General features: G+C 51.3%; 13 protein-coding genes and 1 non-coding gene across 14 annotated transcripts; 10 read left to right on the forward strand and 4 right to left on the reverse strand.

The window, feature by feature from the left end:
* Positions 1-123: 123 nt before the first annotated feature.
* Positions 124-930, forward strand: M421DRAFT_102350 (alpha/beta-hydrolase; the record flags this gene model as incomplete). Its single annotated transcript, XM_033586762.1, has 3 exons — positions 124-225; positions 283-546; positions 676-930. 3 exons carry the CDS (start codon positions 124-126, stop codon positions 928-930), a joined length of 621 nt encoding a protein of 206 aa, XP_033446863.1.
* A 376-nt stretch (positions 931-1,306) lies between these two features.
* M421DRAFT_396454 (uncharacterized protein) lies at positions 1,307-1,963 on the forward strand. Its single transcript, XM_033590109.1, has one exon. It carries the CDS (start codon positions 1,559-1,561, stop codon positions 1,871-1,873), a length of 315 nt encoding a protein of 104 aa, XP_033446864.1. The 5' UTR covers positions 1,307-1,558; the 3' UTR covers positions 1,874-1,963.
* Positions 1,881-3,455, forward strand: M421DRAFT_102351 (amidase signature enzyme; the record flags this gene model as incomplete). The annotated part of the gene is made up of 4 exons (XM_033586763.1): positions 1,881-1,913; positions 1,973-2,164; positions 2,195-3,254; positions 3,334-3,455. The coding sequence occupies 4 exons, from the start codon at positions 1,881-1,883 to the stop codon at positions 3,453-3,455; spliced, it is 1,407 nt and encodes a 468-aa protein (XP_033446865.1).
* Positions 3,456-4,539: 1,084 nt separating this feature from the next.
* Positions 4,540-7,337, forward strand: M421DRAFT_422584 (uncharacterized protein). The gene is made up of 6 exons (XM_033593212.1): positions 4,540-5,372; positions 5,424-5,567; positions 5,709-5,891; positions 5,957-6,022; positions 6,071-6,160; positions 6,249-7,337. The coding sequence occupies exons 1-6, from the start codon at positions 4,919-4,921 to the stop codon at positions 7,064-7,066; spliced, it is 1,755 nt and encodes a 584-aa protein (XP_033446866.1). The 5' UTR covers positions 4,540-4,918; the 3' UTR covers positions 7,067-7,337.
* Positions 7,338-8,725: 1,388 nt separating this feature from the next.
* On the forward strand, positions 8,726-10,655 carry M421DRAFT_67405 (alpha/beta-hydrolase; the record flags this gene model as incomplete). Its single annotated transcript, XM_033596400.1, has 4 exons — positions 8,726-8,877; positions 8,932-9,173; positions 9,225-9,553; positions 9,603-10,655. The coding sequence occupies 4 exons, from the start codon at positions 8,726-8,728 to the stop codon at positions 10,653-10,655; spliced, it is 1,776 nt and encodes a 591-aa protein (XP_033446867.1).
* A 456-nt stretch (positions 10,656-11,111) lies between these two features.
* On the reverse strand, positions 11,112-13,066 carry M421DRAFT_422587 (uncharacterized protein). The gene is made up of 4 exons (XM_033593213.1): positions 12,504-13,066; positions 12,410-12,449; positions 11,917-12,358; positions 11,112-11,862 (listed from the first exon to the last, which is right to left on the reverse strand). The coding sequence occupies exons 1-4, from the start codon at positions 12,690-12,692 to the stop codon at positions 11,352-11,354; spliced, it is 1,182 nt and encodes a 393-aa protein (XP_033446868.1). The 5' UTR covers positions 12,693-13,066; the 3' UTR covers positions 11,112-11,351.
* Positions 13,067-13,984: 918 nt separating this feature from the next.
* On the reverse strand, positions 13,985-14,466 carry M421DRAFT_93853 (uncharacterized protein; the record flags this gene model as incomplete). The annotated part of the gene is made up of 3 exons (XM_033598151.1): positions 13,985-14,170; positions 14,206-14,315; positions 14,421-14,466. The coding sequence occupies 3 exons, from the start codon at positions 14,464-14,466 to the stop codon at positions 13,985-13,987; spliced, it is 342 nt and encodes a 113-aa protein (XP_033446869.1).
* A 1,647-nt stretch (positions 14,467-16,113) lies between these two features.
* Positions 16,114-17,669, forward strand: M421DRAFT_93854 (uncharacterized protein; the record flags this gene model as incomplete). Its single annotated transcript, XM_033598152.1, has 3 exons — positions 16,114-16,126; positions 16,180-16,574; positions 16,623-17,669. The coding sequence occupies 3 exons, from the start codon at positions 16,114-16,116 to the stop codon at positions 17,667-17,669; spliced, it is 1,455 nt and encodes a 484-aa protein (XP_033446870.1).
* Positions 17,670-18,424: 755 nt separating this feature from the next.
* Positions 18,425-20,314, forward strand: M421DRAFT_6889 (uncharacterized protein; the record flags this gene model as incomplete). Its single annotated transcript, XM_033596565.1, has 1 exon — positions 18,425-20,314. One exon carries the CDS (start codon positions 18,425-18,427, stop codon positions 20,312-20,314), a length of 1,890 nt encoding a protein of 629 aa, XP_033446871.1.
* A 124-nt stretch (positions 20,315-20,438) lies between these two features.
* Positions 20,439-21,631, reverse strand: M421DRAFT_102355 (uncharacterized protein; the record flags this gene model as incomplete). Its single annotated transcript, XM_033586764.1, has 3 exons — positions 20,439-20,599; positions 20,649-21,396; positions 21,446-21,631. 3 exons carry the CDS (start codon positions 21,629-21,631, stop codon positions 20,439-20,441), a joined length of 1,095 nt encoding a protein of 364 aa, XP_033446872.1.
* A 244-nt stretch (positions 21,632-21,875) lies between these two features.
* M421DRAFT_211971 (uncharacterized protein) lies at positions 21,876-22,997 on the reverse strand. The gene is made up of 4 exons (XM_033588229.1): positions 22,525-22,997; positions 22,342-22,469; positions 22,223-22,292; positions 21,876-22,176 (listed from the first exon to the last, which is right to left on the reverse strand). The coding sequence occupies exons 1-4, from the start codon at positions 22,867-22,869 to the stop codon at positions 22,063-22,065; spliced, it is 657 nt and encodes a 218-aa protein (XP_033446873.1). The 5' UTR covers positions 22,870-22,997; the 3' UTR covers positions 21,876-22,062.
* A 402-nt stretch (positions 22,998-23,399) lies between these two features.
* On the forward strand, positions 23,400-24,959 carry M421DRAFT_422591 (uncharacterized protein). The gene has a single exon (XM_033593214.1). It carries the CDS (start codon positions 23,529-23,531, stop codon positions 24,834-24,836), a length of 1,308 nt encoding a protein of 435 aa, XP_033446874.1. The 5' UTR covers positions 23,400-23,528; the 3' UTR covers positions 24,837-24,959.
* A 102-nt stretch (positions 24,960-25,061) lies between these two features.
* On the forward strand, positions 25,062-25,477 carry M421DRAFT_212010 (uncharacterized protein). Its single transcript, XM_033588230.1, has one exon. The coding sequence runs from the start codon at positions 25,108-25,110 to the stop codon at positions 25,360-25,362; it is 255 nt and encodes an 84-aa protein (XP_033446875.1). The 5' UTR covers positions 25,062-25,107; the 3' UTR covers positions 25,363-25,477.
* On the forward strand, positions 25,069-25,150 carry M421DRAFT_t92. The gene has a single exon. It is a non-coding gene; the product is annotated as a tRNA-Thr (tRNA).
* Positions 25,478-25,619: the final 142 nt, after the last annotated feature.

Genomic DNA, 25,619 nt, shown 5'->3' on the forward strand with positions numbered 1-25,619 from the left:
CGCATACCTAACGTCGCGATTACTAGTTGTGCTAAGGGGGTCGTCGCAGAATTATAGGCTGATGCTTCTTCGGCACTTCCAATTCCCGCTCAAACACATCGATCTTTACGCTCCGATCTCAATATGACTCCAGCAAAACTCCAAATTGTCCTTCTTGCAGGTGCTTGGCATACACCTGTCTGCTTTGCAAAAATCACATCCCTTCTCCAGGATCACCTATACATGGTGCGCACTCGTCAACTTCCATAGGTCGGCGTACCACCATCATGGACTCCTCCTGAGGATCTTGTTCAAGATACTGCGACTGCACGCTCACTACTCGACCATGCCATTGGTAACGGTAACGATGTAGTCTTCATCTGTCATAGCTGGGGCGGAACAGTAGCAGGTAGCGCTCTTGTGGGCTACATGAAAGAAGAGCGAGCGAATATGGGACTGAAAGGAGGTGTTGTAAAGGTTGGATACATGTGCGCTTTCATGGTCGATGAGGGCAAGAGTCTGCACAAGTTGACTGGAGGAGAGGTCCCATCATGGTACAATCTGGATGTAGGCTACATGTTCCACTGTCGCATGAGCGATGCTAATCTTTAGCAGGGCCCCTACCTCAAGTCCAACGATGCAAACGTGCTGTACAACGGCCTTTGTAAAGATGAACAGGCATAATGGTTCTCACAGCTCCAGACCCACAGCTTCCACACCATACAGGCACCTACTCTAAGCGCGAGTTGGAAGACGATTCCAAGCAGCTACCTGATGTGCGAACAAGACCTCGCAATTCCAGTGCAGATCCAAGAAATGATGGTCAACGAAGCAAAGGAGAAAGGTGCGAAGATAGAAGTTAGTAGGTTGGATACTGGGCATTCTCCATCTCTTACAATGCCCAAGGAGACTGTCGATTGGATCAGGGGAATTGCTGATGAGAAGATGTGAGACTCAAGGAGCTCCTTGCACAGCTAGCTGGAAATATTGAGAAACAAGCTTGAGCTCCAGAGTCACCTCCTCTTCAATAGTCCCAGGAAATACTCCTGCCAGATGCTGTTGCCGAACGCTGTGGTGCTCTTTCCCAATGCAGTCGCCGTGGCACGTGGTGCATCCGTGTAGCAAGCTGACGCCCAACCTTAACCCCCCACGTGCAGATGGTAACCACATATTATCACGTATTCTCAGTCACGGACGCTCGATAATAACAAGCTTACTGCCTGGTGTAGCAACTGCAGACGGTACCGTAGTTAGTCAGCAGATGCGCGCCATCACCAGATGCGCCAAACGCGTATTCTGCACCAAAATCCTCAACACCATAACTCAACGCCGAGTTCAAAATGGAAGAAGCCCTTGCAGAGTGTGATGCTTGTGGACCCCTGAAAAAAAGATTTCCTGGACGAAAATAGCTGAAAAGCATAGTGTTGTGCGCTCAACTTTAACTCTCAAGCACCAAAGGGAGACGCGTTCGGTTCATGACGCGCACCTCGCACAGCGCAACTTATCCCCACAAGAGGAAGCAGAGCTTATAAACTATATAGAGCAACTCACAGCTGATCACTTGCCACCTACAAGAGAGATGGTACAGAATTTCGCGCCTGATATAGCTGGAAAACGCGTCTCAATAAGCTGGGTTGACCGCTTTGTCAACAAGAATTCTGAACAGCTCACCACCCAATGGTCAACGTCAATGGACCGCGATCATCACGCCGCGGATTCTCACAAGAAGTGTAAGCAATACTTTACTATCCTGCGCGAAAAAATCAAGTTCTATGACGTAGAACCTCAACACACATACAATATAGATGAGAAGGGCTTCATGGTTGGAGCTATTGGCAAGCAGAAGCGCATCTTCAGTAGGCGACTATTCAAGAAGAGGAGGTTTCGGCAGTAGCTTCAAGATGGCAATCGCGAGTGGACAAGCCTTATTGCATGTGTGTGCGGTGATGGCTCAGCGCTCCCGCCAAGCCTCATATACGCTGCTGACTCCAAGAATAGCGTGGAGGTTGTTACAGCATTCTGCAAACGCGCATCCATTGCACATCAAGCTACCAACTGCCTAACGGAGATCTTATTCGAGGAGGCGCTTGCTAGAGCATACGAATGCGATACCTACCTCAAAACGCACGGCCGTCCAATCGGACCTCTTCACGGTCTGCCAATCAGTCTGAAAGACAGCTTCAATGTGAAAGGCTCGCAGAGCACAATTGGCTAGGTCTCCTTCATTGCCAATGCGCCAGCGAGTAGCAACTCCGTGGTAGTGCAGATATTATTTGACGCTGGCGCAGTATTCTACGTCAAGACAAACATCCCGCAAACCATGATGACAGCAGACAGCCACAACAACGTCGTTGGGCGCACACTGAATCCACACAAGCTCACACTGACTGCGGGAGGCAGTACTGGAGGTGAAGCGGCCCTGATTGCCATGAAGGGTAGCGTGCTGGGCCTTGCGACGGATATAGCAGGAAGCAACAGAATTCCTGCGCTTTGCTGTGGGATTACGAGTATCAAGCCAAGCGCGAGCCGTGTACCTTTCTCAGGTGGAGTAACACCTGGCAGACTGGGAAGTCCAGGTCAAATCCTGCCTGTGATCGGACCCTGCGGGCGAACAATTCGGGACTACGAGCTCTTCCTTCGAACGGTCATTTCCTCGCAACCATGGCGCCTGGATCCCATGGTCCTCAACATTCCCTGGCGAGCCCCAGATTTCAGTCTCAAAGACAAGAAGTTGCGATTCGGACTGATCCACAGCACTCTGTCCCGCCCTCTTCACCCACCAATCGCACGTGCACTGCACTCCGCCGCTACCAGCTTGAAAGCCGCAGGTCATCCGATCGTCCTATTCGATAACAAGATCGGCGATATGTACGCCGACGTCGAACTCGCCTGGAAATACTCCATGCTCGACCCCTGGTCCACACCACTCAAGCACGTGCACGCGTCAGGCGAACCACGCATTCCCTCGCTATCCATCTCCGGCTGGCCCGAACTCAAAACCTGGAAACCGAGTTTAGAAGCACTATGGGGCATGAACGTCCAGCGGGCGGGTGTGTTGAAGAAATATCAGTCTCTGATGGTCGACGAGGATCTGGATGCGCTGTTGATGCCCGGGTATCAGGCTGTTGCGCCTAAGCATGATACCTATGGCTTACCGATCTATACGACGCTGGCCAATTGGCTGGATTATCCTGCGGGGATACTGACGCATGGATGGGCGGAGAGGAAGGCTGATAAACAGTTTTTGAGGGAGGGCGTGGTGTATGATCCGCCTTGTAAGTTCTTTGACTACCTGTGGTGACCCATGGTGCCTTTTGGTACGATATAATTAGGGATTATACTGACTGGATGCAGATGATCCCGAGGCAGCGGAAGGGATGCCAGCGCATGTGCAGATTGTAGGGAAGCCATTTATGGATAAGGAGTTGTTGGGAATTATGAAGGTGGTGGAAATAGTGCTGGAGAAGAGCGCATGAAGGACGCAATACTGGTATCAAAGAACTCGATAGCTCTTCACATGCTTCTTGCGCCATTCTATCACCATAGCTTTGGAAGTGCCAGGTTCGATAGCGAGCTCTGCTTTTGAGGCGCATGCTGAGTCCATTTTGATTTATGCACAGAGACGCTTCGACAACGTTCAATGATATCGGTACAAAATTGGAACGTGCTCGATGTCTCTGGAATAATGATCAGTGGATATTTGAGGCGGAATGCTTGGATCGATGTCAAGACGCTCTTTCGGTTCGGGGCTGATCGGCTACACGTCATCTCGTCGCACTTTCCTTCTCGTCTTCTTGTATCCTGCGATCAATATCGCCTCTCCTGAACTCAGATGTGAGCACAACACACACTCTTTCTGGCTTTACATCCAACTTAAATTGCAGATAGAAAGGACACCCCTTGAGCTGAGATGAGCTCTTTCAAGAAGCCTCCCAGGTTTCCAACACACTTATCTCGAGAGCTTGCGTTCAAGACCCGCTAATCGCGTCCGTACAACAGTCTTCTCTTCTGTGACTGGCCAGGCAACTGAGTGCGACAATTAAACTCCCTTGGTATGGATTATTACGTAGTCTTCAACGTCGACCTTAAGCTTTATCTCTGCCCCAGCATGAAGCAGAAGGTTGTGACACCAAGAACTGTTGTCATTTTGCAGCGACTTGAGAACTGTGGATACTGCGCGAGAGGATTTTCAGAAGCAGCCAGCCCAAATTTGGGCAATACAATGACAGAAGAACTTACCTTAACTGGATCCTTTTGCGGCTAGAGTGATGGTGAGAGTGGACACCGGTCGTGATTGATCTGATCTTCAAACAGGCCTTTGGAACGAGATGCGGTCCAAACTTGCCCTACAGGATGGCTGCAAATTTCTAGATCTCGGGCGAAAGTCTTCGCAATATTCTTCAGAGCCTTAGAAGTGCATACCAGAGCCAATACGCCATTCTCCACCATAGGAAGACGAATGTGTGGTGGCGGGAGCGCTAATCACGTGCTGAGATGTGCCGGCGATTTTAAACAGCACGGAAACGCTTCACCTTTACTGATAACTCAACCTCAACTACAGTTTCTCTACCACGACCGCACACTCGCACTGCATCCACTTTTTTGTGGCCGCTTGAACGTGCGTTGGTCGACTTTTTCGTGAGGGTCGTCAGCTGCAGCGCATCCTCAATTATTGTGGCCTGAACGTCGCACCCAGCACCATCACAGCTTTGGGGCGCCACCCATTGCAAATTTGAACAGGTCAACAACCAAGTCGCAAAGACTGCATCGAGCTACTTCAATTTATTGAGGGCGCATTACACCTGTCAAAGTAAAGGATTCGTCTTCCCAAGCTTACATCACCTCCAAAGCCGCCTAGCATCGCCGCTGGCTTTTCCTTAACCCCACATCAAGTTTGCCTACTAGACTACAGCTTAGCTCGCTACTGCACCGCGTCTAAATGGCATCCAATTTCTCTAACGATTACACTCCCGCTGGCAAAGATACAGACATCATGAAACTTCCAGAGCAAGTTGATGGTCTTATCGATGTGGAAATCCTCATCGACATCCACAAGTGCCTCAGCGAAAGCAAGTACGACGACGACCGCGCCTTGGGCGTGTGGGTACAAACCAACTATCTACAGGAACCTTTGGATCTTTTGGAAGAGAGGGCCCGCCTAATCCGCAATGCTGAAGGATTTGTCAAACTCGACAAGGCGTACCGAAGGGCGCGACAGCTGACAGGGAAGGCTCAAGACAAGTGGCCTTTCCTTAACACAGATGGTAAAAAGCTGTCGTCTACACTTATCAAGAACGTGATTCTCGGCGACACTGCCATGGGGATTGCCCGAACAGAATCCAGCGGTGGAGCCCGCGACACCCCGATGAGCAACGGTCTTGACGGACATCATGGTAAGTTCAACAACCAAACGTCTCATCAAAGCATCGATTGACACGGTTCAGACAAATACTTACATACACCAAATTCGCGGGCATCTTTGAGCGCGAATAACCTCAGCGGACATCAGGCGCAGAAGTTGAAGTCGCCACAATTTGCCGACCGACCCGTCAACCAGCAAGCAACTGAGCAAAAGGCCAACCGTCAAGGTTCGTTATTTCGAGACTTCTCTCTGTCTCCCAGTAGGTTTTCTAATATTGGATTTACTGCGCTGATTTTGTTGGCGGTGTCGATGGTCGCCTCTTCTTCGTTTCAATTGTTTGCTCATTAACTGACCACAGCATTTGTAGACCACTCACCCGCCTCAAAATCCAGCAGTATGGCAGATACTGCCAATGGCACTCCATCGTCAGCAGAAGCACTGCAAGATGCTGGGTCTGGCAAGGTTCGCGGTCCACATGGCCGCTATGTGAATAAGGAGAATCCTATACCACCTACGAAGAACAAATCCAACATCAAAAACGTCAAGAAGTGTGAGTCTACTATTCTCAAGACTGGCGTGATATAACCAGTGAATCAGTACACTGACACTGCTTAGCAAGGACTAGGGCTACCTTGGAAGGCGAGAGCGACGAAGAAGTCGAAGAACATAAGAAATTCTCTCGTACGTAACGTATACTAGCCCAGACTCATTCAGTACTGACCTCTCCAGGACTAAGTTCATCAGAAAATGAAGAAGGAGCATCTGAAGACAACAGCGAGCCACCAGTGAGCGCACAGATCGCTGCTGCTACACCACTGAGTATGTGATATATCTTCTTACCACCTTTAACCCATTTTACACATCCCGAATGCCCCATGGTGTGTAATTTACTGAAGCTGGCCTGTAGGCTTCCCTGCATCAGCCATTCTTGCCGCCGAGGCAGATGCTATACCCTCAAGTCTCGATCGGATGCCCCCAGGAGTCATACATAAGAAACGAAAAAGCGAGTCAAGCCTCCCACGCGGCGGTCTAAAGCGCGCTCGTGGTTCACGAGGTGGAGTACTCGGCCGGCCTCGCAAGTCTGAAACCCTTGCGGACCGTGCAAAGCTAGAGGTGGATGAGGCCAAGACTATGGAAGTACACGACCCAACACCACAGTCAACACCCCAGCCTGACACCCCGGCCAATATCACCACCCGCCGAAGCTCTAGAAAGTCTGCTGTGTCAGCTCTGGAGTCATCTACACCCTGGGATCCGGCGAACGATGTGCTTTTCGGTGGTTCTTCACAGAAGCAGACTACTCGTAGCAGCACCATTGCCCCGGCGAACGGCACCGATAGAGCTTTCGACCTAGCTAAGGCTGTCACCCCGTCCAGTTCCGAGCAGAAGCCCAAGTCCGCGGCCAAAAAAGTCGTTTTCAGCGCCGCTCCCACTACGCCAGCAAAGTCGTCCACGTTTCAGGCCATAGCCCAGAACGCATCCATATCCTCTCAGCAAAAGATGCGAGTCTCTTATTCCTCCGAGACTCAAGGTCGATCTAGTAATGTCGAGTATTTTGCTCGAATTACCACCATGGCTGGTATTCAAGAGGTGCCCCTTCTCAAGGAGGATCTGACTCACGGAGTTGATCTGATCGAGGCCTACGCTAGGTGGCAGATGGAAGGCAATGCGCCTGTTTCTTTCGAGGTCTTCAAGAACATCGTCCTGTATACGAGACCAAGCTAGATTCTTCCAAAAACACCCTCACAATCTCAGCAGAGCGCAGAGATTATGATGACATGCTATGAAGCTACAAACAAGAGTTCAGGGACAACATTGTCTGCAGAGCTCCTCACCAGACCGACCACCCGTATGGAAGACACGCTCACGAAGATGACCTCTATACCAGAACCGTCAAGGTGGTCACACAATGGTCGAATTTTCCCTTGTCGTTGCGTATGTAAGGCCACAAAAGCTGGATAATGGTAGGGTAGAGTCACCAAATACAACCACTATCTTAAAAATGCATGGTCAATTTCCCGTCCATGACGTGACACCTTAAAGTTTGGAACAGTCATCTATCAAAATTTTGAAAGTAAGAACCTGCTGTGAAAATCTCTAAAAGAAATACGGTACACATGTCTTAAATGCTAAAGTTGCTTTTCCTTTAAGCGATACTCGCTGTGCCAATGTGGCACGGCTTTTACATCCGGCCTTGCCCAATCTTCCGTCCGTAATGCAAGGAGAGCCTGTATTGGGGAAAGCTGGGGGAGCCGAATTGGGTATCCACTTTGAATCGATATATAGGATGGAATCTCGCTGGTCGATGCAGATAACAGGACCGCAATCGCCACGAGCATCACCAGACACGACGCCGCGCTGAGCAGGCGGCGCCTCAATCGTTGACGACCCGCCCGCTGCGCCACCGGAATAGGATCGCTTTTGATCCTCGGGTCTATACAATCAATCACCACGTCGACGTCCTCCGATGCATCGCTCAACAAAGTTTATCGTCCGATGCTCTGTTATATTAACGAGTGAAAGCATTGCTTGTGCAGGGCCAGCAAGACTTTTGCGCTGCCGAGATCATCCCACGCATCTGAAGCGCTTTTCCCGTAGCGACCATGGCTCATAAAGTCAGCTCGATGTACCTGTGACTTTCGCTGCAGGTATCGAACTCTGGAGTGCCTTTCGGTCCGTGGTCTGAACAGGGTGGTGAGACGCCTGTGCTCGAGAGCCGACGTAGATGAACCACCACACCTCAGATCCGTACATGGCTGGATAGGTACGAGGCTTCGACGTGATATCCGGACGAGCACGGGTGCATCTAAGCGATGCAAGGTGTCAATGACACGTTCATGCCGCATGAAGCTGTGCGACCCGTGAAGAAGAACGCCGCGAATTCTGCTCGCGCGCGGCCGGCCCGGAAGTGGACATCTTGCGGTAGAAACACGTTTCGATGCCGAAAGAACGGCACAAAGAGGCGCAAACAACCCTTGTTTCGATAGCGTCGAGCTGGGAGCTCAAAGGCGGCGCGACGGGAGGGGACGGAAAAGGGGCGAATCAGCGCCAGCGGCAACATGCTTACCTACCCGCCGGAGCTCCCCTCGACTACATGATCACGAAGCTACAGCGACGACTTTGGCGATAATCCTACCTCGTGAGGGTCCAGACGATGGCCATGCGGGTTGGCCCGCCCTTGCCAGCATCGGCCCGTTGATCTGCCCTGTCACTTTACATATAGGAGCGCGCGTCTACGAAGTAGTACGAAGTAGATCAAGCTGTGCCGTCCGCTCCCACAGTCCAGGGTCTCAAATCATCCGCACCTCACCAACGATCCTCCTTAGGCCTTGGTTTGCGTTTGCTGCAGCCTGCGTCTGTTATCGCACGGGGCAAAGCGACAAGATGAGGCTGAACGGTAGGGCAATCGCGCTGCTCGCAGCGACTGTAGCTGCGGAGCCAGTCCCACGCGCAGCAAAGGCACCCACTGTAGATCTCGGCTACGCGGTGTACGAGGGGAGTCTTGATACTAACAACAGTATCAATGCTTTCAAAGGGTACGTGGTTCCTCGTACGACAATAAACAGAGTTCGAATTGATGTTATCATTAGCATTCGCTACGCTGCACCTCCCTTCGGCAAGCTGAGGTTTGCGGCTCCTCAGGCACCAGCAACAAATAGGACTTCGACAATCGCAGCGACCAGTAATCCTCCATTCTGCCCACAGACCGGTGCTTCTTCTGAGACACCTGCTGCATACGGGTTCACGTCTGCTCTCGGCAACGAGGATTGCTTGTTTTTGAATGTGTACGCCCCAGCCAATGCTAAGAACTTGCCCGTGTTCTTCTGGATCCGTGTGTATCCGTACCCCCTGGCATTTGATTGTCCAAGCTAATGCGGATCAGATGGCGGCGGCTACGGCTTGTTCAGCGCTACAGGACTTGACCCTACAGAGTTTATGAAGCAGAACAACAATGGCTTCATTAGCGTGATCATTCAGTACCGTCTTGGTGCTTTTGGCTTTCTCTCGTCTGAGGACGTGAAGAAAGACGGCGCGCTCAATGCTGGTCTGCTTGACATGAACTTTGCCCTGCAATGGGTCCAGAAGTATGCGGGCAAGTTCGGTGGTGATCCAAGCAGGGTGACTATCGCTGGTGAGAGTGCCGGTGGTGCCGCTGTGCTGTACCAAAGCATGGCCTATGGTGGCAAGCAAAAGGACAATCTATTTCAAAATGTGGGTTTTGCACAAGTCTGCCGTTACTTCCTTCGCTTACATCTTCCAGGTCATCACTGCGAGCCCATGGATTCCATTTCAGTACAAGTACAACGATGATCAGCCCACCAATGCTTACAACGATTTCGTTGCTGCAGCTCGTTGCTCTAATTCGAAGGAAAAGCTACAGTGTCTCCGCGATGCCGACACGGTTGTTGTTCAGAACGCCAGCGCCAAGGTCTCTGAGGCTGGGCCCTTTGGCACTTTTGCTTTTTTGCCAGTGACCGACGGCTCATTCGTCAAGCAACGCCCCAGTCAGCAGCTCGCCGCCAGGGCCGTGAAGGGTGTCCGCGTACTTTCCGGCAACATGGCCAACGAAGGTGTTCCTCTCAGTCTACCTACCACCCGCACACTGCAGGACTTCAGGGACTACATTGACACAACATTCCCTCACTTCAACCAGTCCGAGAAGACCGCCACTGAAAAGCAATACTCGTACGCCGGCGATACCCAAGATGTGAACCCAGCCGCCCCACTTTTCGCAACAACAGGTACCGCCGCGCCCACCGCTGTCAACCAATCGACTTTCGGAACTGGCCAGCAACAGCGTGTCTTCAATGTCTTTGCCGAATACGCTTTCATATGCAACAGCTACTGGGCCGCCTCCGCGTTCCCTGTGGCATGGAAGTACCAATTCAGCGAGCCGCCCTCGTATCACGGCTACGATCTGCAGGCGCTCTGGTCCGGCACACGTACACCTGGTGCGAGTTTCAAGCGCGCATTCCGAAAGATCTGGGGTAACTTCATTACGCAGAATACGCCCGTGATCTCTATCGAGGATGCCAAGGGTGGCGTTGCGAACAGCACTGTGCCCTCTACGAGTGGGAATGGGGACAATATCAATTGGCCCACTTGGGATGAGAAGAAGCCTATGCTGCTGAATCTAAATGCTACCGGGGGTGTAGCGACGTTTATTCAGGCGACGACGGATTTATTCTATAACGTTTACAGTGATCCGGGGGTCAGCAACCAAATAAAACTGGCCGATGCGAGAGATTGGGAGGGAGGAAGGGGTAAGAGGTGTGACTTCTGGAAGAGCGTCGCGAAAGACGTGCCATACTAGAGCACAGTCTTTCGGGTGCTGGACTTAGACGCCAGGTGATAGTCAGTGATAGATGATGTATACCTGAGAGCCATATAACTCGAGGTCAATGTCCATGCTCGATCAGATCCCAAGACTCGAGTCTACACCGGGACCTCGGCTCGCCCACTTTCATTGACCAGAAGTATCTCACACTGATCGATCATGCAACCCAGCGCCTACAACCTCCCGTGCTGATCAATTTAAACCCAGGTCGTATCCATGTTATAAGACAGGCCTCATGGCCCCGAAGCTGAGGTGCACTTTCCGCGTTCAGCTAAGCGATTTATCAACACCGATGATTTCTTATGCGTAAGCGGACGGAAGTGTACGGCTGATGCTTTCGGGCAGTCTGCAGTTCATGGTGCACGTGAGCAGTTTCCACACGAATTCGCTGCGCAGAAATACACAGGGCGATCGGTTTACGCCAAAAGAGCACGCGTAAAGTATCTGTGGTTACGATGTATGAGAGGTAAAGAAATTAAAATCAAGGTCCTATATGTCCTGCCTTTGCGTTTTTGACACCTCCGCGTATCCGTGTAATGTGTCCGGGTCCTAATTTCGCGAGAGCGCCAGAGTGATGGCGCCATGTGCCTAAGATGCGCTTCTCCCAGTCGAAATATTCCCAATGTGCGCCATCATCATGACATCGACAACGTCAATGTGTGCGACGCGCAATCACGCCCGCTCACGCCGCACATGCCAAGTCGTCTTCTTCATGCCCGGTGGCAGCGGCTCTAAAAGGTCGTCGTCTTCTTCCATTTCAATAGAGGTCCAAATTTTCGGATCTGGTGGCGCAATATGTTCCATGCTATCCAGCTCATCCCACCCTGCTGGCGATGCACCCATATTCTGCATACTCGGCTGCGCCCGACTGCTATTCCGCGCTCTACCGTGACTTGTGAGTCTGAGTGCAATGCCGAGGTGATAACGGCGTGACCCGAAGCCAATGGTGGGCGTATGGCCCCCGGAGGACGTGGCTTTCGAGGGGGATCCGTAGTGAGGTAGGCCCGCATTCGCAGCTTGGCGCTTGCGTACCATGTGCCAAATGATTGGCAAATTGGTACAGAGAATGCAGCCAAGGGGCTCGAAGACAGAGTATGCGCCGAGGGGAACGTAGTACCATGTGAAGTTTGGGTTGCCGTGGCCGAGGACGACAGTGAGGCGGAGGGAAGAAATGACACATGTCCTGCAGGATGGTTTCGTTAGCTGGATATCAATTGGACAGCTAAAGAGATCTTACGCAAAGCCAATGCAGAATATCAAGCTCAACATAAGCTTTTTCTTCGTCTGTAGTTTCAGGTGCCAGATCATTGGTATGGGCATCAAAAATATCCATATATCGGTGATCAAGTTCGAGATATTAGTGAAGTAGGTAAACGTGATGATAGTCAGACAGGTGCCCTCCACGGTACGATCCCAGTAGGCACGCAGCGGCCGACAAAACAGGAAAAGTGTGATCGTGATGCCAATTCCCCAGGCAATGATGAAGGCAGCGGTTGCAAGGACGACCTTGCGAAAGATGGGATGGACAAAGATTCTCCAATAGAAGGCCAAGATACCCAGCTTCACGAACACCAAAGCAAGGTCGTAGAAATGGCTGAAGACGAAGTCGCCCTTTCGCACCATCATTTTGTCATACTCGGAGACAAAGATGACGTGCCTACCCATGCCATGAGGAGGGCCTACGAGCGTCAGCTATCATGGTGGTCTGGCCTTGCGCATCAGAGGCATACCATAGCCCAAACCACTTGCGCATTGTCCGATCAGGCATATCTAACGCACTCTGTTAGAGAATGGATACATAGCTCGTGGAGTTGTGCAGCGTACTGTCGCGATGGTAATGAGGTAGTCGTCCGTGTGGATACCGTTCTTCCCATAATGCTTTGCGCACAAACGTAGTCCTGTGCTAATGACTGATGCAACGATTGGGACGCTGTAAACCCAGTTGATCTCGGCTACCCTTGAGTCGCTCTCATGCATAGTTGCCAGTTCTGCTGGGGTGAACAGAGAGGCCATGTCTCATGCTTCTCGAGGTTTTTATTGTTCGGTGAAGGACGCCGTAGGTATGTGGTGTCGGTTGCAGGGCTGGCAAGGCGGGAGCGCCCTTACATTGTGCTTTAACGGATATGCGGGTGCCTCAAAAAGAATACGACCGAAACCGCGAGCGGACGACTACTCCGTTGGTGGGCTGAGCAGAAACATGTAGGTCAAAGCATTGTTACGTGCCGCGATCGACTAATGAACTAAATAGCGGAAGGATGTCACGGATGGATAGGTCGAGGTCTCTGGGTAGTGGAAGAGTAGCACCACTACCGTGCAAGACCTGGAAAGGGCCGTTCTTTATTGCACGCGCGATTAAGCTGGGTCGGGGAATGTCGCTGTAATTCTGGCCGTAAAGTTGGGCAATAATCCTTTGTACCACATCCCCGGAAAAACTGATACGTCAGGATTCGCATGGCGAACGCCGCTGCGTCTGGAAGCGACAAGTTAGTTGTGTGTGACCGACAAATGCGGAGGCGTGGTCGAGCCAGAAGTCGGCCGGCAGGGGGTAGCGAATGAGTGCATTAACCAAATATGTACTGGCGCCAATCAGGTCTCACCCTTGCGAGCGCGATAAGCTTAGAGCTGACGTCCCGTAGTTTGACATTAACAGCCCTCATGCCGCGAAGAAAGGTCAATATAACAAAACACTTAATTCTGGTCTCTGGATGCCTAATTGGCTCACTGGTCTTGTGAAAATGATTGCTGGGGACCTGCCATTATTAAAGCTCTTTTGCAAGTCACGAGAGAGCAACCAAGGCATCGGGATTCTCGAGAGATGTGGAGGTTGCTTCGTGCCGTCTAGCGGTATTTGGTATGTGAGACGGGCGGGTGAAGTGCCGGCAAGGTTTGCCGTCTGGCTCAGCGGCTCGGATCGTAATAAGGTTTAGTGGTGACGAAGGTGAGCTACTAAGTGGATCGTGAGAGCCTTGAGGCGATATGTTGGAGGCGGTCATTGAAGGATCGAGCAGACGACGTGGAATTTAGCAGAAGAGGAGGCACCGCCGAAGGCTCGCCCTGGCGAAGAGCGCAGGGACAGTCTTGTAACGCAAAACATCACAGGATTGAAAGTGCCGCGCGCAACGTTCTATCATGCATGTCTGCTAATCAGGCTTATACCTTTATGATCCAGCGGTCTCGGCACAATAACGATGTTACACCCCGTCGCTGAACACATAGTCTTTGTCCCATCGCTTTGAGTGTCAGAGTTCAATTGTTGGCAATGAAGTCTAGGAATGAACAGGCCTTGTCCCACGGCTTGCTGCCATTTACGAATCGCAATTAGTGCCAACTCTGATCACGTTGTTTGGGTCGGAGTTCATTGTGGAAGCGTGAATCTGGGTAACGGTCAGACATGTCTCAGTTACGAGCGTGAGTGGACTTGCCGCGAAAGGGTTATGCAGCACAACATCCCCTGCTTCGTAAGACGTCACCAAAAATCTCCTGTCGAAATTCTATGAGTGATTTCGTGCACCGTCCGCCAGCAGACCCGTCGAGAGCATGTTCTGATTGAAAGCCTACTTGCCTCCTCATCGGTGAGACCACTGGCCTTAGCTTTCGCGGTGAAGTCTGCTTCGACTTCTCGCCCAAGCGTGTGTCCTGGTCAACGTCAGCATAGAGACTCTTTGTGGTTTAGAAAAGGTACAGTTCTCCAGATAAATCGGTCCTCCTCCAGTGAGGCTGACATCGCCCATTGGGACTCACGCAGTGACACTGGTGGGCTCGCCATACCTGAGGAAGATCTGGTCATGGTGCACGCCGATTTTCTTATTTCCTGGTGTGTTGCTACGCAGCAAACTTCTTCGAACGATTAATGTGTTGTTATCGTCGCCCCACTCCGTCATACGGGCGATGAAGTCCGTTAGCACCGCGTGCTTGCAGAATTTTTCCTTATATTAAGCCGCATAGTGAGCCTGTAAGGCAAGGTTGGCGAAGTTCTCAGTCGTCTCTTCACCAGGTCTGCCATTGTCAGGAGCTGTACCAGCGCCAATGCCAGGACGCGTCGAAGATATCCTCAACAGGCTGAGTTCCAGGCTTGAGGAGGCCGCTTGGAACCAACATACTAAGTATCCTTCGCGAGCCTTGAAGACATCTTGTTTCGGTAATAAGCCCTTCAAAAGACATACCCGTCCTCGTTGTTCTTGCGGCGTAGCTCTAAGGTTCCATGGGCATGTCTGATGATGACTGCAACAGGGCAGCGACTTGCTCTGACATGAGGAAAACCATCATTGATGTACAGCTTCTGGCCCTGGAAGCTGGACACATCTCGATGAGGCGTGAGGGATGTTTTGTATCGTGTGCTCGAACTCGAAGCCGATCAATCTGAAGTAAATAACAAAGACGATTCGCGACTCGCAACGAGGTGACCTTCTGTCGCAGCAGATATCATGCCTATTTACCAGCCAATTCAGGGGGGTAAATGTATGTACATTTTGCCTCTATTTTGGCTGCAACAGTTATGAGCCCGGACGCTGAAACTGCGCAAGCAAAGATTGAATGGATTTTCGTGTTCCATGGGTGACCATAGCCGAGGGTCTTGGCATGGTACCTGCTCTGTTGGCGTGCTATCTGCAGCAATAGAGCATCGCGAAGAAGGATTCATCTATTACTCAGCACATTAGGCATTCTGCTGCGTTGTGTCACCTCCAATTATGCTGTCCTGGTTGGACGTGAGGGGGTGTGTCGCAGCAGATATCATGCCTATTTACCAGCCAATTCAGGGGTGCAAATGTATGTACATTTTGCCTCTATTTTGGCTGCAACACCTTCGCAGCCGTTTTATATCAGCATCACATGGCCACAGACTCCAGCATGCTGATGATACCGATGGAGATGCTTCGTACGTTCAGAAAGGCGATTCCCACGTTGTGGAGAAGCGGGGCAAAGAGCCATGTTAAGGAGCTTTTGAGCTGGCTGGTGGTACCTTACGCCGATCTCGACTAAAGCGCGTCTTCTGGTTGGGTGAGATCTTGGAGATCTAGCCTAATACGGCAAGGTGCAACTTTGTTGCAATTTCCCAAACGTCCGTAGGCGAGACAGCTGCAGAAATTGGCGCTCAACCTCGCTGACGGGTAATTCGCCCCGACAACATCCATTCGCCGCCAGATGACCTTTCTGGACGGTGCTACAAATGCCATGGTATGATGGATCCAAATAGAAAAAGTAGGCTTGGTGTCTGACCTATGCAGCACTCGTTGTCGCACGCGCCACTATCGGTGTAAGATCCGAGCCGGCACTATATGAAGCAACAGCTAAGCATTCTGCGACAGGTGACGGTGCACAGCCAAAATGCGGACGGTGCGACCATGCCAAAAAGCATTGCACCTACGAGACTGGACGGAGATTCAGGCGGTCGTCCATCCAGGAGGCCTTCAGCGAGAGCCAACCCTGGGTTTCTATGCCTCCTCGAAGTGCGGATGTTGAATTACAATTGATGTCACAAATTTCTGACCGGTTAACATAGTTCAATTCCTGGACGAGTCGAACGAGATCCGGTCACAGTATTCAGATGAAGCATATCACCCGTTCCATAGTCCTCCTGCTGCGCAAAGCTTCTCACCACACGCGCGTTCTTCTATAAGCGGCGGGCACCACACAGGTACGCCGCCGACTTCTGTCATAACACCTACAGAAGGACTCACGGTTTTGTCGCTTCTCAACACGGAATCCCCAGCCCATTCGCAAACTCCTGGGTTATCTCCTACCTTCGATCATCATGCGCAGCCTGTTACATCGCAGCCTCACGATCAACCTACCTTTGTCTATCAGCAGGCCCCAGGTGAGCCCATTCTTTGGCCACTCGAGCATGAGCAGGAAGCTATGTTGTTAGAGCATTACATCGATAACGTAGCGCTGTTCGTAAGTCTATGTGCGTCAACTTCCAGTGCCCTTACTAATGCTTGCCAGTTTGACATGATCGATACCGAGTGCCATTTCGCGGTGCATGTTGTTCAGCGAGCGAAGAAAGATAGTACCTTGATGAACGCGATCCTAGCTTTGTCTGCTCGCCAGCTTAGCCGAACCACGGATTTCGACCCGTACATCGCCGATGCCTACTATCAGCGTTGTTTTGACACCCTCATACCAGCGCTGAACGACAACAAAATTGCCAAAGAGGACGAGTCATTACTTGCAGCAACTATCATCCTGCGACTGATGGAAGAGATGAACATTTCCATCGTTGGGAACGACCCGCAAGGACATCTGTTCGGCACCCAGGCTATTATACGTGCGGCTGAGCAGTCGTATGCTGCAACGAGTGGGCCAAGCTTTCGGCAGGCTATATACTGGGCTGCTTTCCGACAGGAGCTGTGGATCTCACTCATGACACAGCGTGCGTTTCAAACGCACATATTTCCAGCTGATCGATCGCTAGAACCTGCCAACGACTCGATATGGGCCACACGTACCATCGCCCATCTTGGTGATGTGTGCAATTTTGCTTTTGGCGAAGACAGACACAGCATCCCACGCTATAGTCAGCTCATGGACGAAAACCGAGCCTGGAGAAGTCGACGACCCGATAGCTTCGATCCATTCTTCTACCGCCAGGATCGAGACGGCAGCGGTCGGAACTTCCCAGATGTCCGCTTCCACGAGAAATCGCATGTATTAGGCACACAATACAACACACTTGCCCACATGCTACTGGTCGTGCATGATCCTACAATCCCACAGCTTGGTCCAGCGCACAGACAGTCCCGCGTAATCGTCGACAGAATGGTGCAGGAAGATGTTCGTTCTCTGTGCGGAGTTGCTCAGTCAAATGGAAAGTTCTTTCCATGCAAATTCGTGGCCTGCTTTGCTATTGCGTTGGTAGGCGACCGTTTCCCTATGCGAGAGGATCAAGAGCGATTACGCGACTTGTGGTATGCATGCGAACGCTCACATGGCTTTCCACCAACTGCTACGATCCAGCAGTTAGAGGAGTCATGGGGATGGCACAACCACTGATTTCAAACGCTGCGATGCTATTCTGCCAACGCAATAAGGTCAGGCGATGCGCCACACTCTCCGGCTGGCTCGATTGTGCAAGACACTTCACGGCTGCTTGATGAGCTTTTTTCAAGTCCCGGGTAGGGGCGAAGCGCAAACGAATCGGCGATTACCACACCAGGACATTGGTCGACTCGTATGCACACGTTCGCAGACCAAAACATCTTCCTCTGGAGATGCTCTGTAACCGGGTAACTGGGACTGAAGCACAGCTCATACGCGTCGGAAAATGGGCTTAAATTATACGATATGTCGACACGACTTTGGGGTATTGCTGCTATCTTTTTAGCCGATCAGAACCATCAGAGCGCCGCGCAGCAAATTCTCAGATTGCCGCGTGAAGGTATGGACCAGAGGAGCAAGGATCCTGTCGATGCATGAGCGCCATCGTCAGTGAATGGACATGAGTGAGCTTTGAAAACGGGGCTATGGGGTATCTCCAGCAAGTCACTCTGTTCTTCGCGCTTACTGGCGCGTTTTCTCCAGCGGCCCTCTTTCGACGTTTGACTTCACGGTAGCTTCCAAGGCTGATGAACAACGCCTAACAGTCTACTTAGCAATCAATAGCAGTAAACAGTCGAATATCACAGTATTCAGACTTTGGTTTTCTTTAACGTCCTCCGTACCTCCGCACTGCTTGCGAGAGTTGGTGCCCATCTACAGAGTCCAGTCACGTTCCACACACCGCAATAGAAATAGCACCTACATGCAACATGTCTACCCTGAAGCAGAGTCCGATATCACAAATTGTTCGTTTTATCAAGACCAGGACTGAGCAGAGCGTTAAGGGCAACACCATCAAGAAGACTGCTCCAGGAGCACAGATCGATGCTGTCACGCAGGAAGAGCCTGTCTGCCAGTCTAGAAACAAGGACAGTGTCTTTCCACGCGGATACTATAAACCGCGCCCCATACCTAAGAGCTTTGTGGTAGGTGAGGTTCGAAAGGTGTCCAATATTGGCAGTCCACCAGATTCCATCAGAAATCGACAAGAGATGGCGAACCCTGCTGCCACAACACAATCGGAGAGTCCTGACGCGGCAGAAACCACCTTCAACACTTCTGGTCAGTCTGAAATGTCTACAGCACCTTCACCCAAATCACAACCTCCGAATGGGCTAGCATCAGCCTCACGGGTAGCTCAGACAAGTGCCGATACAAAACCTTTGTCGAAAGGAGTTCACGGCGAACGATGTCCACGACCGACTTTTCACTTACTTCTCGGACAACAAGACCCGATTTCCCCATACTTTACGCGGCGCTACTTCAGTGAGCCATTTGTAGCTGATGCAAACCGTGCATACGAGCCTCCGAAAGACGCCCTGCACCACATCTCTGAGCTTGATCCTCAGGCATTTGAGATGTACAAAATCTATAATCACACCGGGAATATCAGCTTCAGATCCCCTACAGATGTCAAGATCGATCGTATCTGGATCACGTGTTGGCCGCTCATGAATGCGCACATTCTGGGTTGCATTATCAAAGAACCCGCTTTTGCTGACAGAGTCATGGACACGCTCAAGGAGAGGCTTCCGCTTAGCACTGCACCCAATCGTGAGACTGTGGAACACTTATTCGATCTTGATAGAAAGGGTATACCTGAAGCGTTGAAAGTGTTTGTCGTCGACCGCTTCATCAACGCTCAGCAACGGTCTCACACACTACTGGAGTACTCCAAGTATCCAGCGACATTTGCTGAACTCGTTCTGCAATCTGCTCTGCGACACATCTCTTGCCACCAAAGCACAGCAGCAAGATCAGGCTGCGAGTATCATGTCCATGGCGCGGAAGAGGCTTGCTACAAGACTAGAATTACTCCAGTAGACATGCTGAAGGAGCAGCGACTTGCCACAGCACGAGAGAATTCTACTAGGGATGCGGAATTCGCTACAGCCAATGCCCTGCAGAACGGTGTCAACAGTGTGGACTGGGAGCAGTGCAGAGCAAATGCAAATCACGCTTTTTGGATCGATACTGGATCCACATGGACTGACTGTCAACGACTGGAGGATTGCAAGCCAAGCGATAAGTCTGACTGGAACAAAGTGACCTCCAGCCAAACCAACTGCGATGCCAACAGCTCACACATTACAACCCGAACAAGAGATGAACACAGCAGTACTGGACCCCTGGATAGTACAAGGCCAACTTACGATCTTGCCAGGACGCATGCCAATTCACCTGTCTTGCATATTCGCTCCAACGAGACTCGCTTCACCACTACAGCTCCTCCAGTTGCACAAACAACCCGCAACATGTCGCCCTCTAGATCTTCTGTTGCACCAATGGTGGCGCCTGATCAGCTTCAATATGCTCTCCCATTGGCGGAGCTTGATGGTAGCAACAGCAGTGCACCTTGTCTGACAGAACTCGCCCTAAAGTGCAAGCCTAGCATCGGTCGCATGCGAAATTCAGAGCGCCGAGTCTCGTCGACTTTGGCCGTTACAAACGGTGCAGACGAGAACAGTACCGGCGTCCAGAGTTCGCACGACAGTGGGTTGGCATCAGACCGACGAGTCGGGAAGCTGAACATGGATTACGAAATATGTGTGAATTGTCCTGGAGCATATCCCGAGCCGAACGTTACCATACAAAGGTAAACATGTGAAGGTGGCTAGGGACATTGATGAACTATTTGAACATGTGTATATTAGAGTGCGACCTTTTGTGTGCACATGTCTTGCTTGTTTCAACATTTGACAATGTTCGGATCCACAACGACTCCTAAAAAATTGCAGTGCCGTTGACATGCGAGCTGACACCTCCAGGGCAGTTTGCTGGCGCACTCGTGAAGAAGAAGAACCACCTGTTCTTTTCCCTGCAGGTCTGTGCTAGTTTCTCCAAATCTAACATCTCACCCAACGGCATTCCCCATAGCGCTAGAACTACCGCTTCGATTAGCAGTGCGTAATCCGAATAGCGGCAACGACTTACTATACTCATGCAGATGGTAGTCCTCGTGCGTCGGCCAAGCTTCAAACGCAGGGGCATCACCTCCAACCGTCGCGAAATAGCAATCGTGAAGCCAATCCAGGATCTTCTGCTCCTGGGAAACACCCGCGTAACGTGCACCATCTTCACCATTTGGCCCGTGCCTTGTCGCAGCCTTCGCCCTGTCCTCGTCCGACTTGCTATCGTACGCTTCCTTCCAGCCACTGCGAATGAACAACATATCTCCAATCCTGATATCTCCGCCCTGCGCTGCCGGTCTGATATCAATACCCTGATCCTTTCCACACTGGTACAACTCCTCCCACGAGATTGGGTAGTAATCGTACGGATCGTAGTTGATACCCTTCTTGTGCGCATATCCGCGGTAGTCAAGCAGCACACCACGCCCAGCAACACCATGTTCAGCCCAGTGGTGGATAGAGCACTTGTGGTTTGCGGCGGGTCCAACGATATCAGAGCCCTTGGTACCGTTGAAGAACGAGCCCGTAGGGATGTGCGCGAAGTGGCGGAAACCGTCCCATTGCGTGCCGGATTGTGTGTTCATATGATAAAGGTCGTCGTATGCGATGCCTTCGTGCAAGGTCTTGATCTCGTGTTTGAAAACCTCGCGACCGAAGGCTGGCTGATTAGGGACGTTCAAAGGCAGATTGACGGGTATAATCTCTCCGGAACGAATTTCTCTAGCTGCAGCGGCTACGCGGGTTGGGGTGAGGAGATTGAGGCGACCGATCTGTTTATTGTCAATATGCGTAGATCAATTAATGGTACTAGTACCATACATAGTCATCTATGCCCCAAGTCCAGGCAGCTTCCTTGGGTGCTCCTGGGATATCCGGGAGCTCTTTTCTGGTAGGAAACTTGGTCGAGTTCGGATCCCATGGGATTGTGGTAGCTGTCTTATTCATGGTCAGGAAGTCAGTGATCTGCGTCAAGCGCGTGCTGGCGGTATTCTTTGGTTCTGCCATTGTGATGCTATCTCAAGTCGGAAAGATCAACTTCGATATCAGAAAGCTGATAAACTGGAAGAGTTTCAGCAAGATAAGATACAGGTCAATGATATACCCCACTAGCGCCTACGTAATTATACTTCCCCGCAATTCTTCGCCGTTAGAGGAGTTGTCGACTCCAAACCGCCGAGGCATCTGTGAAGTGTGGGGTCGTCAAGCCACATGGACAACTTTTGCAGGATGACTCGCTTTACGAAGTACTAACGAGGGACTACGGGCGCAACCGTTGAGCTCAATCATAGCTCTAGAATGGTGTTCTCACAACGATTTTGTTGATGAGCGGACCCGCGGACACCTCGGTGAAGCATGACGTAATGACCACGCTACTTGAAGTTCGGTCCGCCCCGAAAACAGTTCCCTTCCTCTTTCACAGCCCCTACCCATCATATCTATACCTTCGAGTACCCTCGTGTCCTGCGCGTCTTGAGCCACCAGATCACAAAGATGGCGAAGTTGACGGCCTCCAGGCCCGCAAGACCCACACCAGCCCAAAAGGCGAATCGCTGTAGATCATAAGCTCGAGAATTTCCAGCCGTCTAGATCACTTACCACTTCTGTGCAAGTCTCACCGAAGTCAACGTCCTTGTGCCCATAGTCTCGATTCGCACATGTCCAGGAGCTACCCAAATCAGCGTGGCATCCGATATCCGCAACGGGTGTCCACTTACAGCAAATCCCAACTAGTCTCTGAAGAGTCCCAGGTACCGTAGTATGATGTCACGGCTATCCACAACGCAAGGCATATAGAAGACATGACCATTGTGCTAATGTTGCTGACCTTTGTCGTCCTTCGCACCTGAATGCATGTCAGCGTTGTCGAGCCTGTGGTCTACAGCTAGAGCAGCGCTCACAGCTTTGGTCAAGGCCGCGAGGACCAACACGATATTTAACACTCCAGCGACAGCCGCAGCTCCCAGAAGGATGTAAGTCGGATACATTTTCAAGCCCTCTTTCTTTGACCAGACTGGAAAACTTCCGCTACCATCCTGAAATGTGGCCCTGACATGTTTTGTCCTTCGATAATTGCGAATAGCGTAAATGAGGCTCACTAAGATCAGGGCGCACGGCGACATGGACAAGACGCGCAAGATCAGACGGACCCAGGAGACGAGTCTGTAGTCGCGGATTTCTGGTGCGGATTGGCGCTTTTCATTGCGGCGTTCAGCCAGGATGATCTCGGCTGCAGTTTTCTCCATCTTTGGCACAGTCTTTTGTCATTCCATGGTGACAGAGAGGGTTGTAAGAGTTACGAAGCTACTAAATTGTGACGGCCAGCACATTCTATTGTCGTTGTCAGCTGCGGCGCGGTACGCCGTAATCTCACGCCCCTATCAACTTTGGGAGCCAAGCGAGGCTGACAGTGGTCAGATTCATGTTGCATTTCCAATGGTACTAGAGGAGATATGGGACAATGTTCTGCATTCGATTGCAGCTAGACTAAGGTCCCTTAGAAAAAACGTATGGCTTGGGATGAGAATCCATTCGATCCTGCTGTGAAAGTTCGACAAGCTGCTATACCCATGCCGCTGATCCTTTGCGATAAAACTACTAGCAACGAGTCTTGACCCAACACTGCGCCCAAAACTAACACTGCATTCACTGTCGTAAAGTTCAACAATTGTGGGTATGTCTGTTCCTGCGTCATTGACTGGCCCGTGCGTTAGAGCTCTTCCTTCCTCTTCCACAACATGAGGCTTGCGCTTCCGAGTACATCTCCGTGTTCTTGAATCCCTTCACGCTCCACTTTGAGAAGGAACGACTCACCTTTATTACTTGCGCACTGCACCGATCCCCACCTTTCGTTCACGCCGAACTCAATCAGGACCCCTCGTTTTGCGCAGAAAGTTTGCGCTGCATGCTTCCACCTCTGCGACGGTTACTGAAAGCTTTTCTGCAGCTTTCAATTCTCATCTCAGCTATTATCGTAGTTCCGAGATCCTGGAAACCATCAACAAGTTCAATGTCACCCTCACAATCACCTGACGAAGTCGCCTCTGCGCTACTCGCAAAGAACGGCCTCGAATTGGTGTCTGTATCACTGCTGCAGTCTCTTTGGGCTGGATATGGACAGATATGTCGCCTGACTGCAGCTGAGGCCCAGGCAGTCTCTACCAGCACGTCTCCAAGGATGCACTCCTTGATTCTCAAATTGATCACACCACCGCCCACGAGAGCTCGGGATGAAGGCCACACCAGGAAGATCTTGAGTTACCAAGTCGAGCAATACTTCTACAGTCATCTGGCGCCTCAGCTACCTGCTTCTGTACATGTTGCAAGGTGTCTGGCGAGCATCAATGAGCCCCACTCACATGGAACCTCCACCACGGCCATGATTCTCAACGACCTGAAGCAAGACTTCCCCGTGGCTGGCGAGAAGCGAGGCGCACTGTCGCCAACTCAAGTTAATGCTGCACTGGACTGGCTCTCTGGATTCCATGGTTTCTGGTGGTCCCAAGCGAAAGGCTTTGATCGCGCACAGTTAGTACTGCCACCTTTAGAGGAGGTCACACACGACAGTGAGGGTGCGGCAGAGAAGTCTGTCTGGCTGAACGGGGGCTACACCTACCTTGCCACTAGACGCAGCGAATACAACGGTCTGGTGAATGACGACGATTCAGAGTGGACGGAGCCGTTGGCAGTACCATTGAAAGGCCAAACGCAGTCGCTCTCAGAACTGGTTGCTGCGTTCCTGGCCCCATCAAGATCCGGTCAAAGTCCCATCGAAGACTATCAAACACTGATCCACGGCGACGTGAAATCAGAAAACCTTTTCACCAGCCAGTCTGGAGAGCAAGTGGTTTTCTACGACTTCCAGTACACCGGCCTTGGTCTCGGAGTCTGCGATCTAGCTAAGCTATTCACTTGTTCCGTGCCACTAAGCATGTTAGTTACCGACAACAACATCCCAGATGTCTTAGAAATGCAAGGGGGCGAAAGAAAGCTATTGCAAAGATACTGGTTGGGGCTGAAGCATACGAGCAACAAAGAGTATGACTGGGAGACATTCATCCAGCACTGGGAGACTGCGCTCGTCGACTGGCTGCGGTTTCAAGCGAGTTGGGGCTTTTGGGGCAACACTGAATGGTTGGAGGCGCGTGTCAGAGGTATTCTGCAGGATCGACAGTGGCGAGACACACTGTTGAAGTCAGTGGGTACGAAATAGTATAAGGAAGACGCGGTGGGTCAAGCGAATACCATCGGCTGATGCGCCCCACCTACCCCTCACTTCAAAGCTCACTGGCATGTTTCACACTTTGAGATCGTAATACACGAAGGAGTATGGCAGTACCAGGCTTGATGATGTCAACGACGAAGAGGGCCTGGCTAATTTAATACTATATTATGTATAATTTGATGTTCCGGCATAAGGTCGGTTCATTATCGATCTCAGAAAAGCCCGTTTGGCTTAGGGGTACAGCGTCTCACTCGTATGTATGCGACATGAGAAGATCCTCGGTTCGATTCCGAGAATGGGCAATGTTTTTGCCAGATCGAAACGATGGATGGAGCCGTGTTTCCATACTATGATGACAAGCATTTCAGCGGCGATCACGCATTTCTTTTTAGTCTTTCGTGTATCCAAAGACCAGCATGTGTTGGGAGAGCGATATCCAGGTGCCCGACCCGAGACAATATTTCGTTACTACCTGCTACCTGCCGTCAATGCTTGTAGATGCAGAGTGAATTGACCGACTAATGCTAGCCGTCAGTCCAGGTGGGACTAAGTTCATTGAAGAACACATCATCAAGGAGAGGAAGCGGGACCTGCTAGCCAGCCCACTGCTACTCTGCAGCCCCCCTGATCCCCGCATGGAGGTGGCAGGGCGCAGCACCAGTCGTAGTGTACAAGGCAGCACCACCAAATCCGAACGTGAACGTAGCGCGCCTGTATGAGCTGTTGCGGACCGTCTCACTCAGAACTAAAATAGTGTTGGTCTACTTGCCC

The sequence above is a fragment of the Didymella exigua genome (assembly GCF_010094145.1).
Source record: "Didymella exigua CBS 183.55 unplaced genomic scaffold M421scaffold_21, whole genome shotgun sequence".
NCBI classification, from domain to species: domain Eukaryota; kingdom Fungi; phylum Ascomycota; class Dothideomycetes; order Pleosporales; family Didymellaceae; genus Didymella; species Didymella exigua.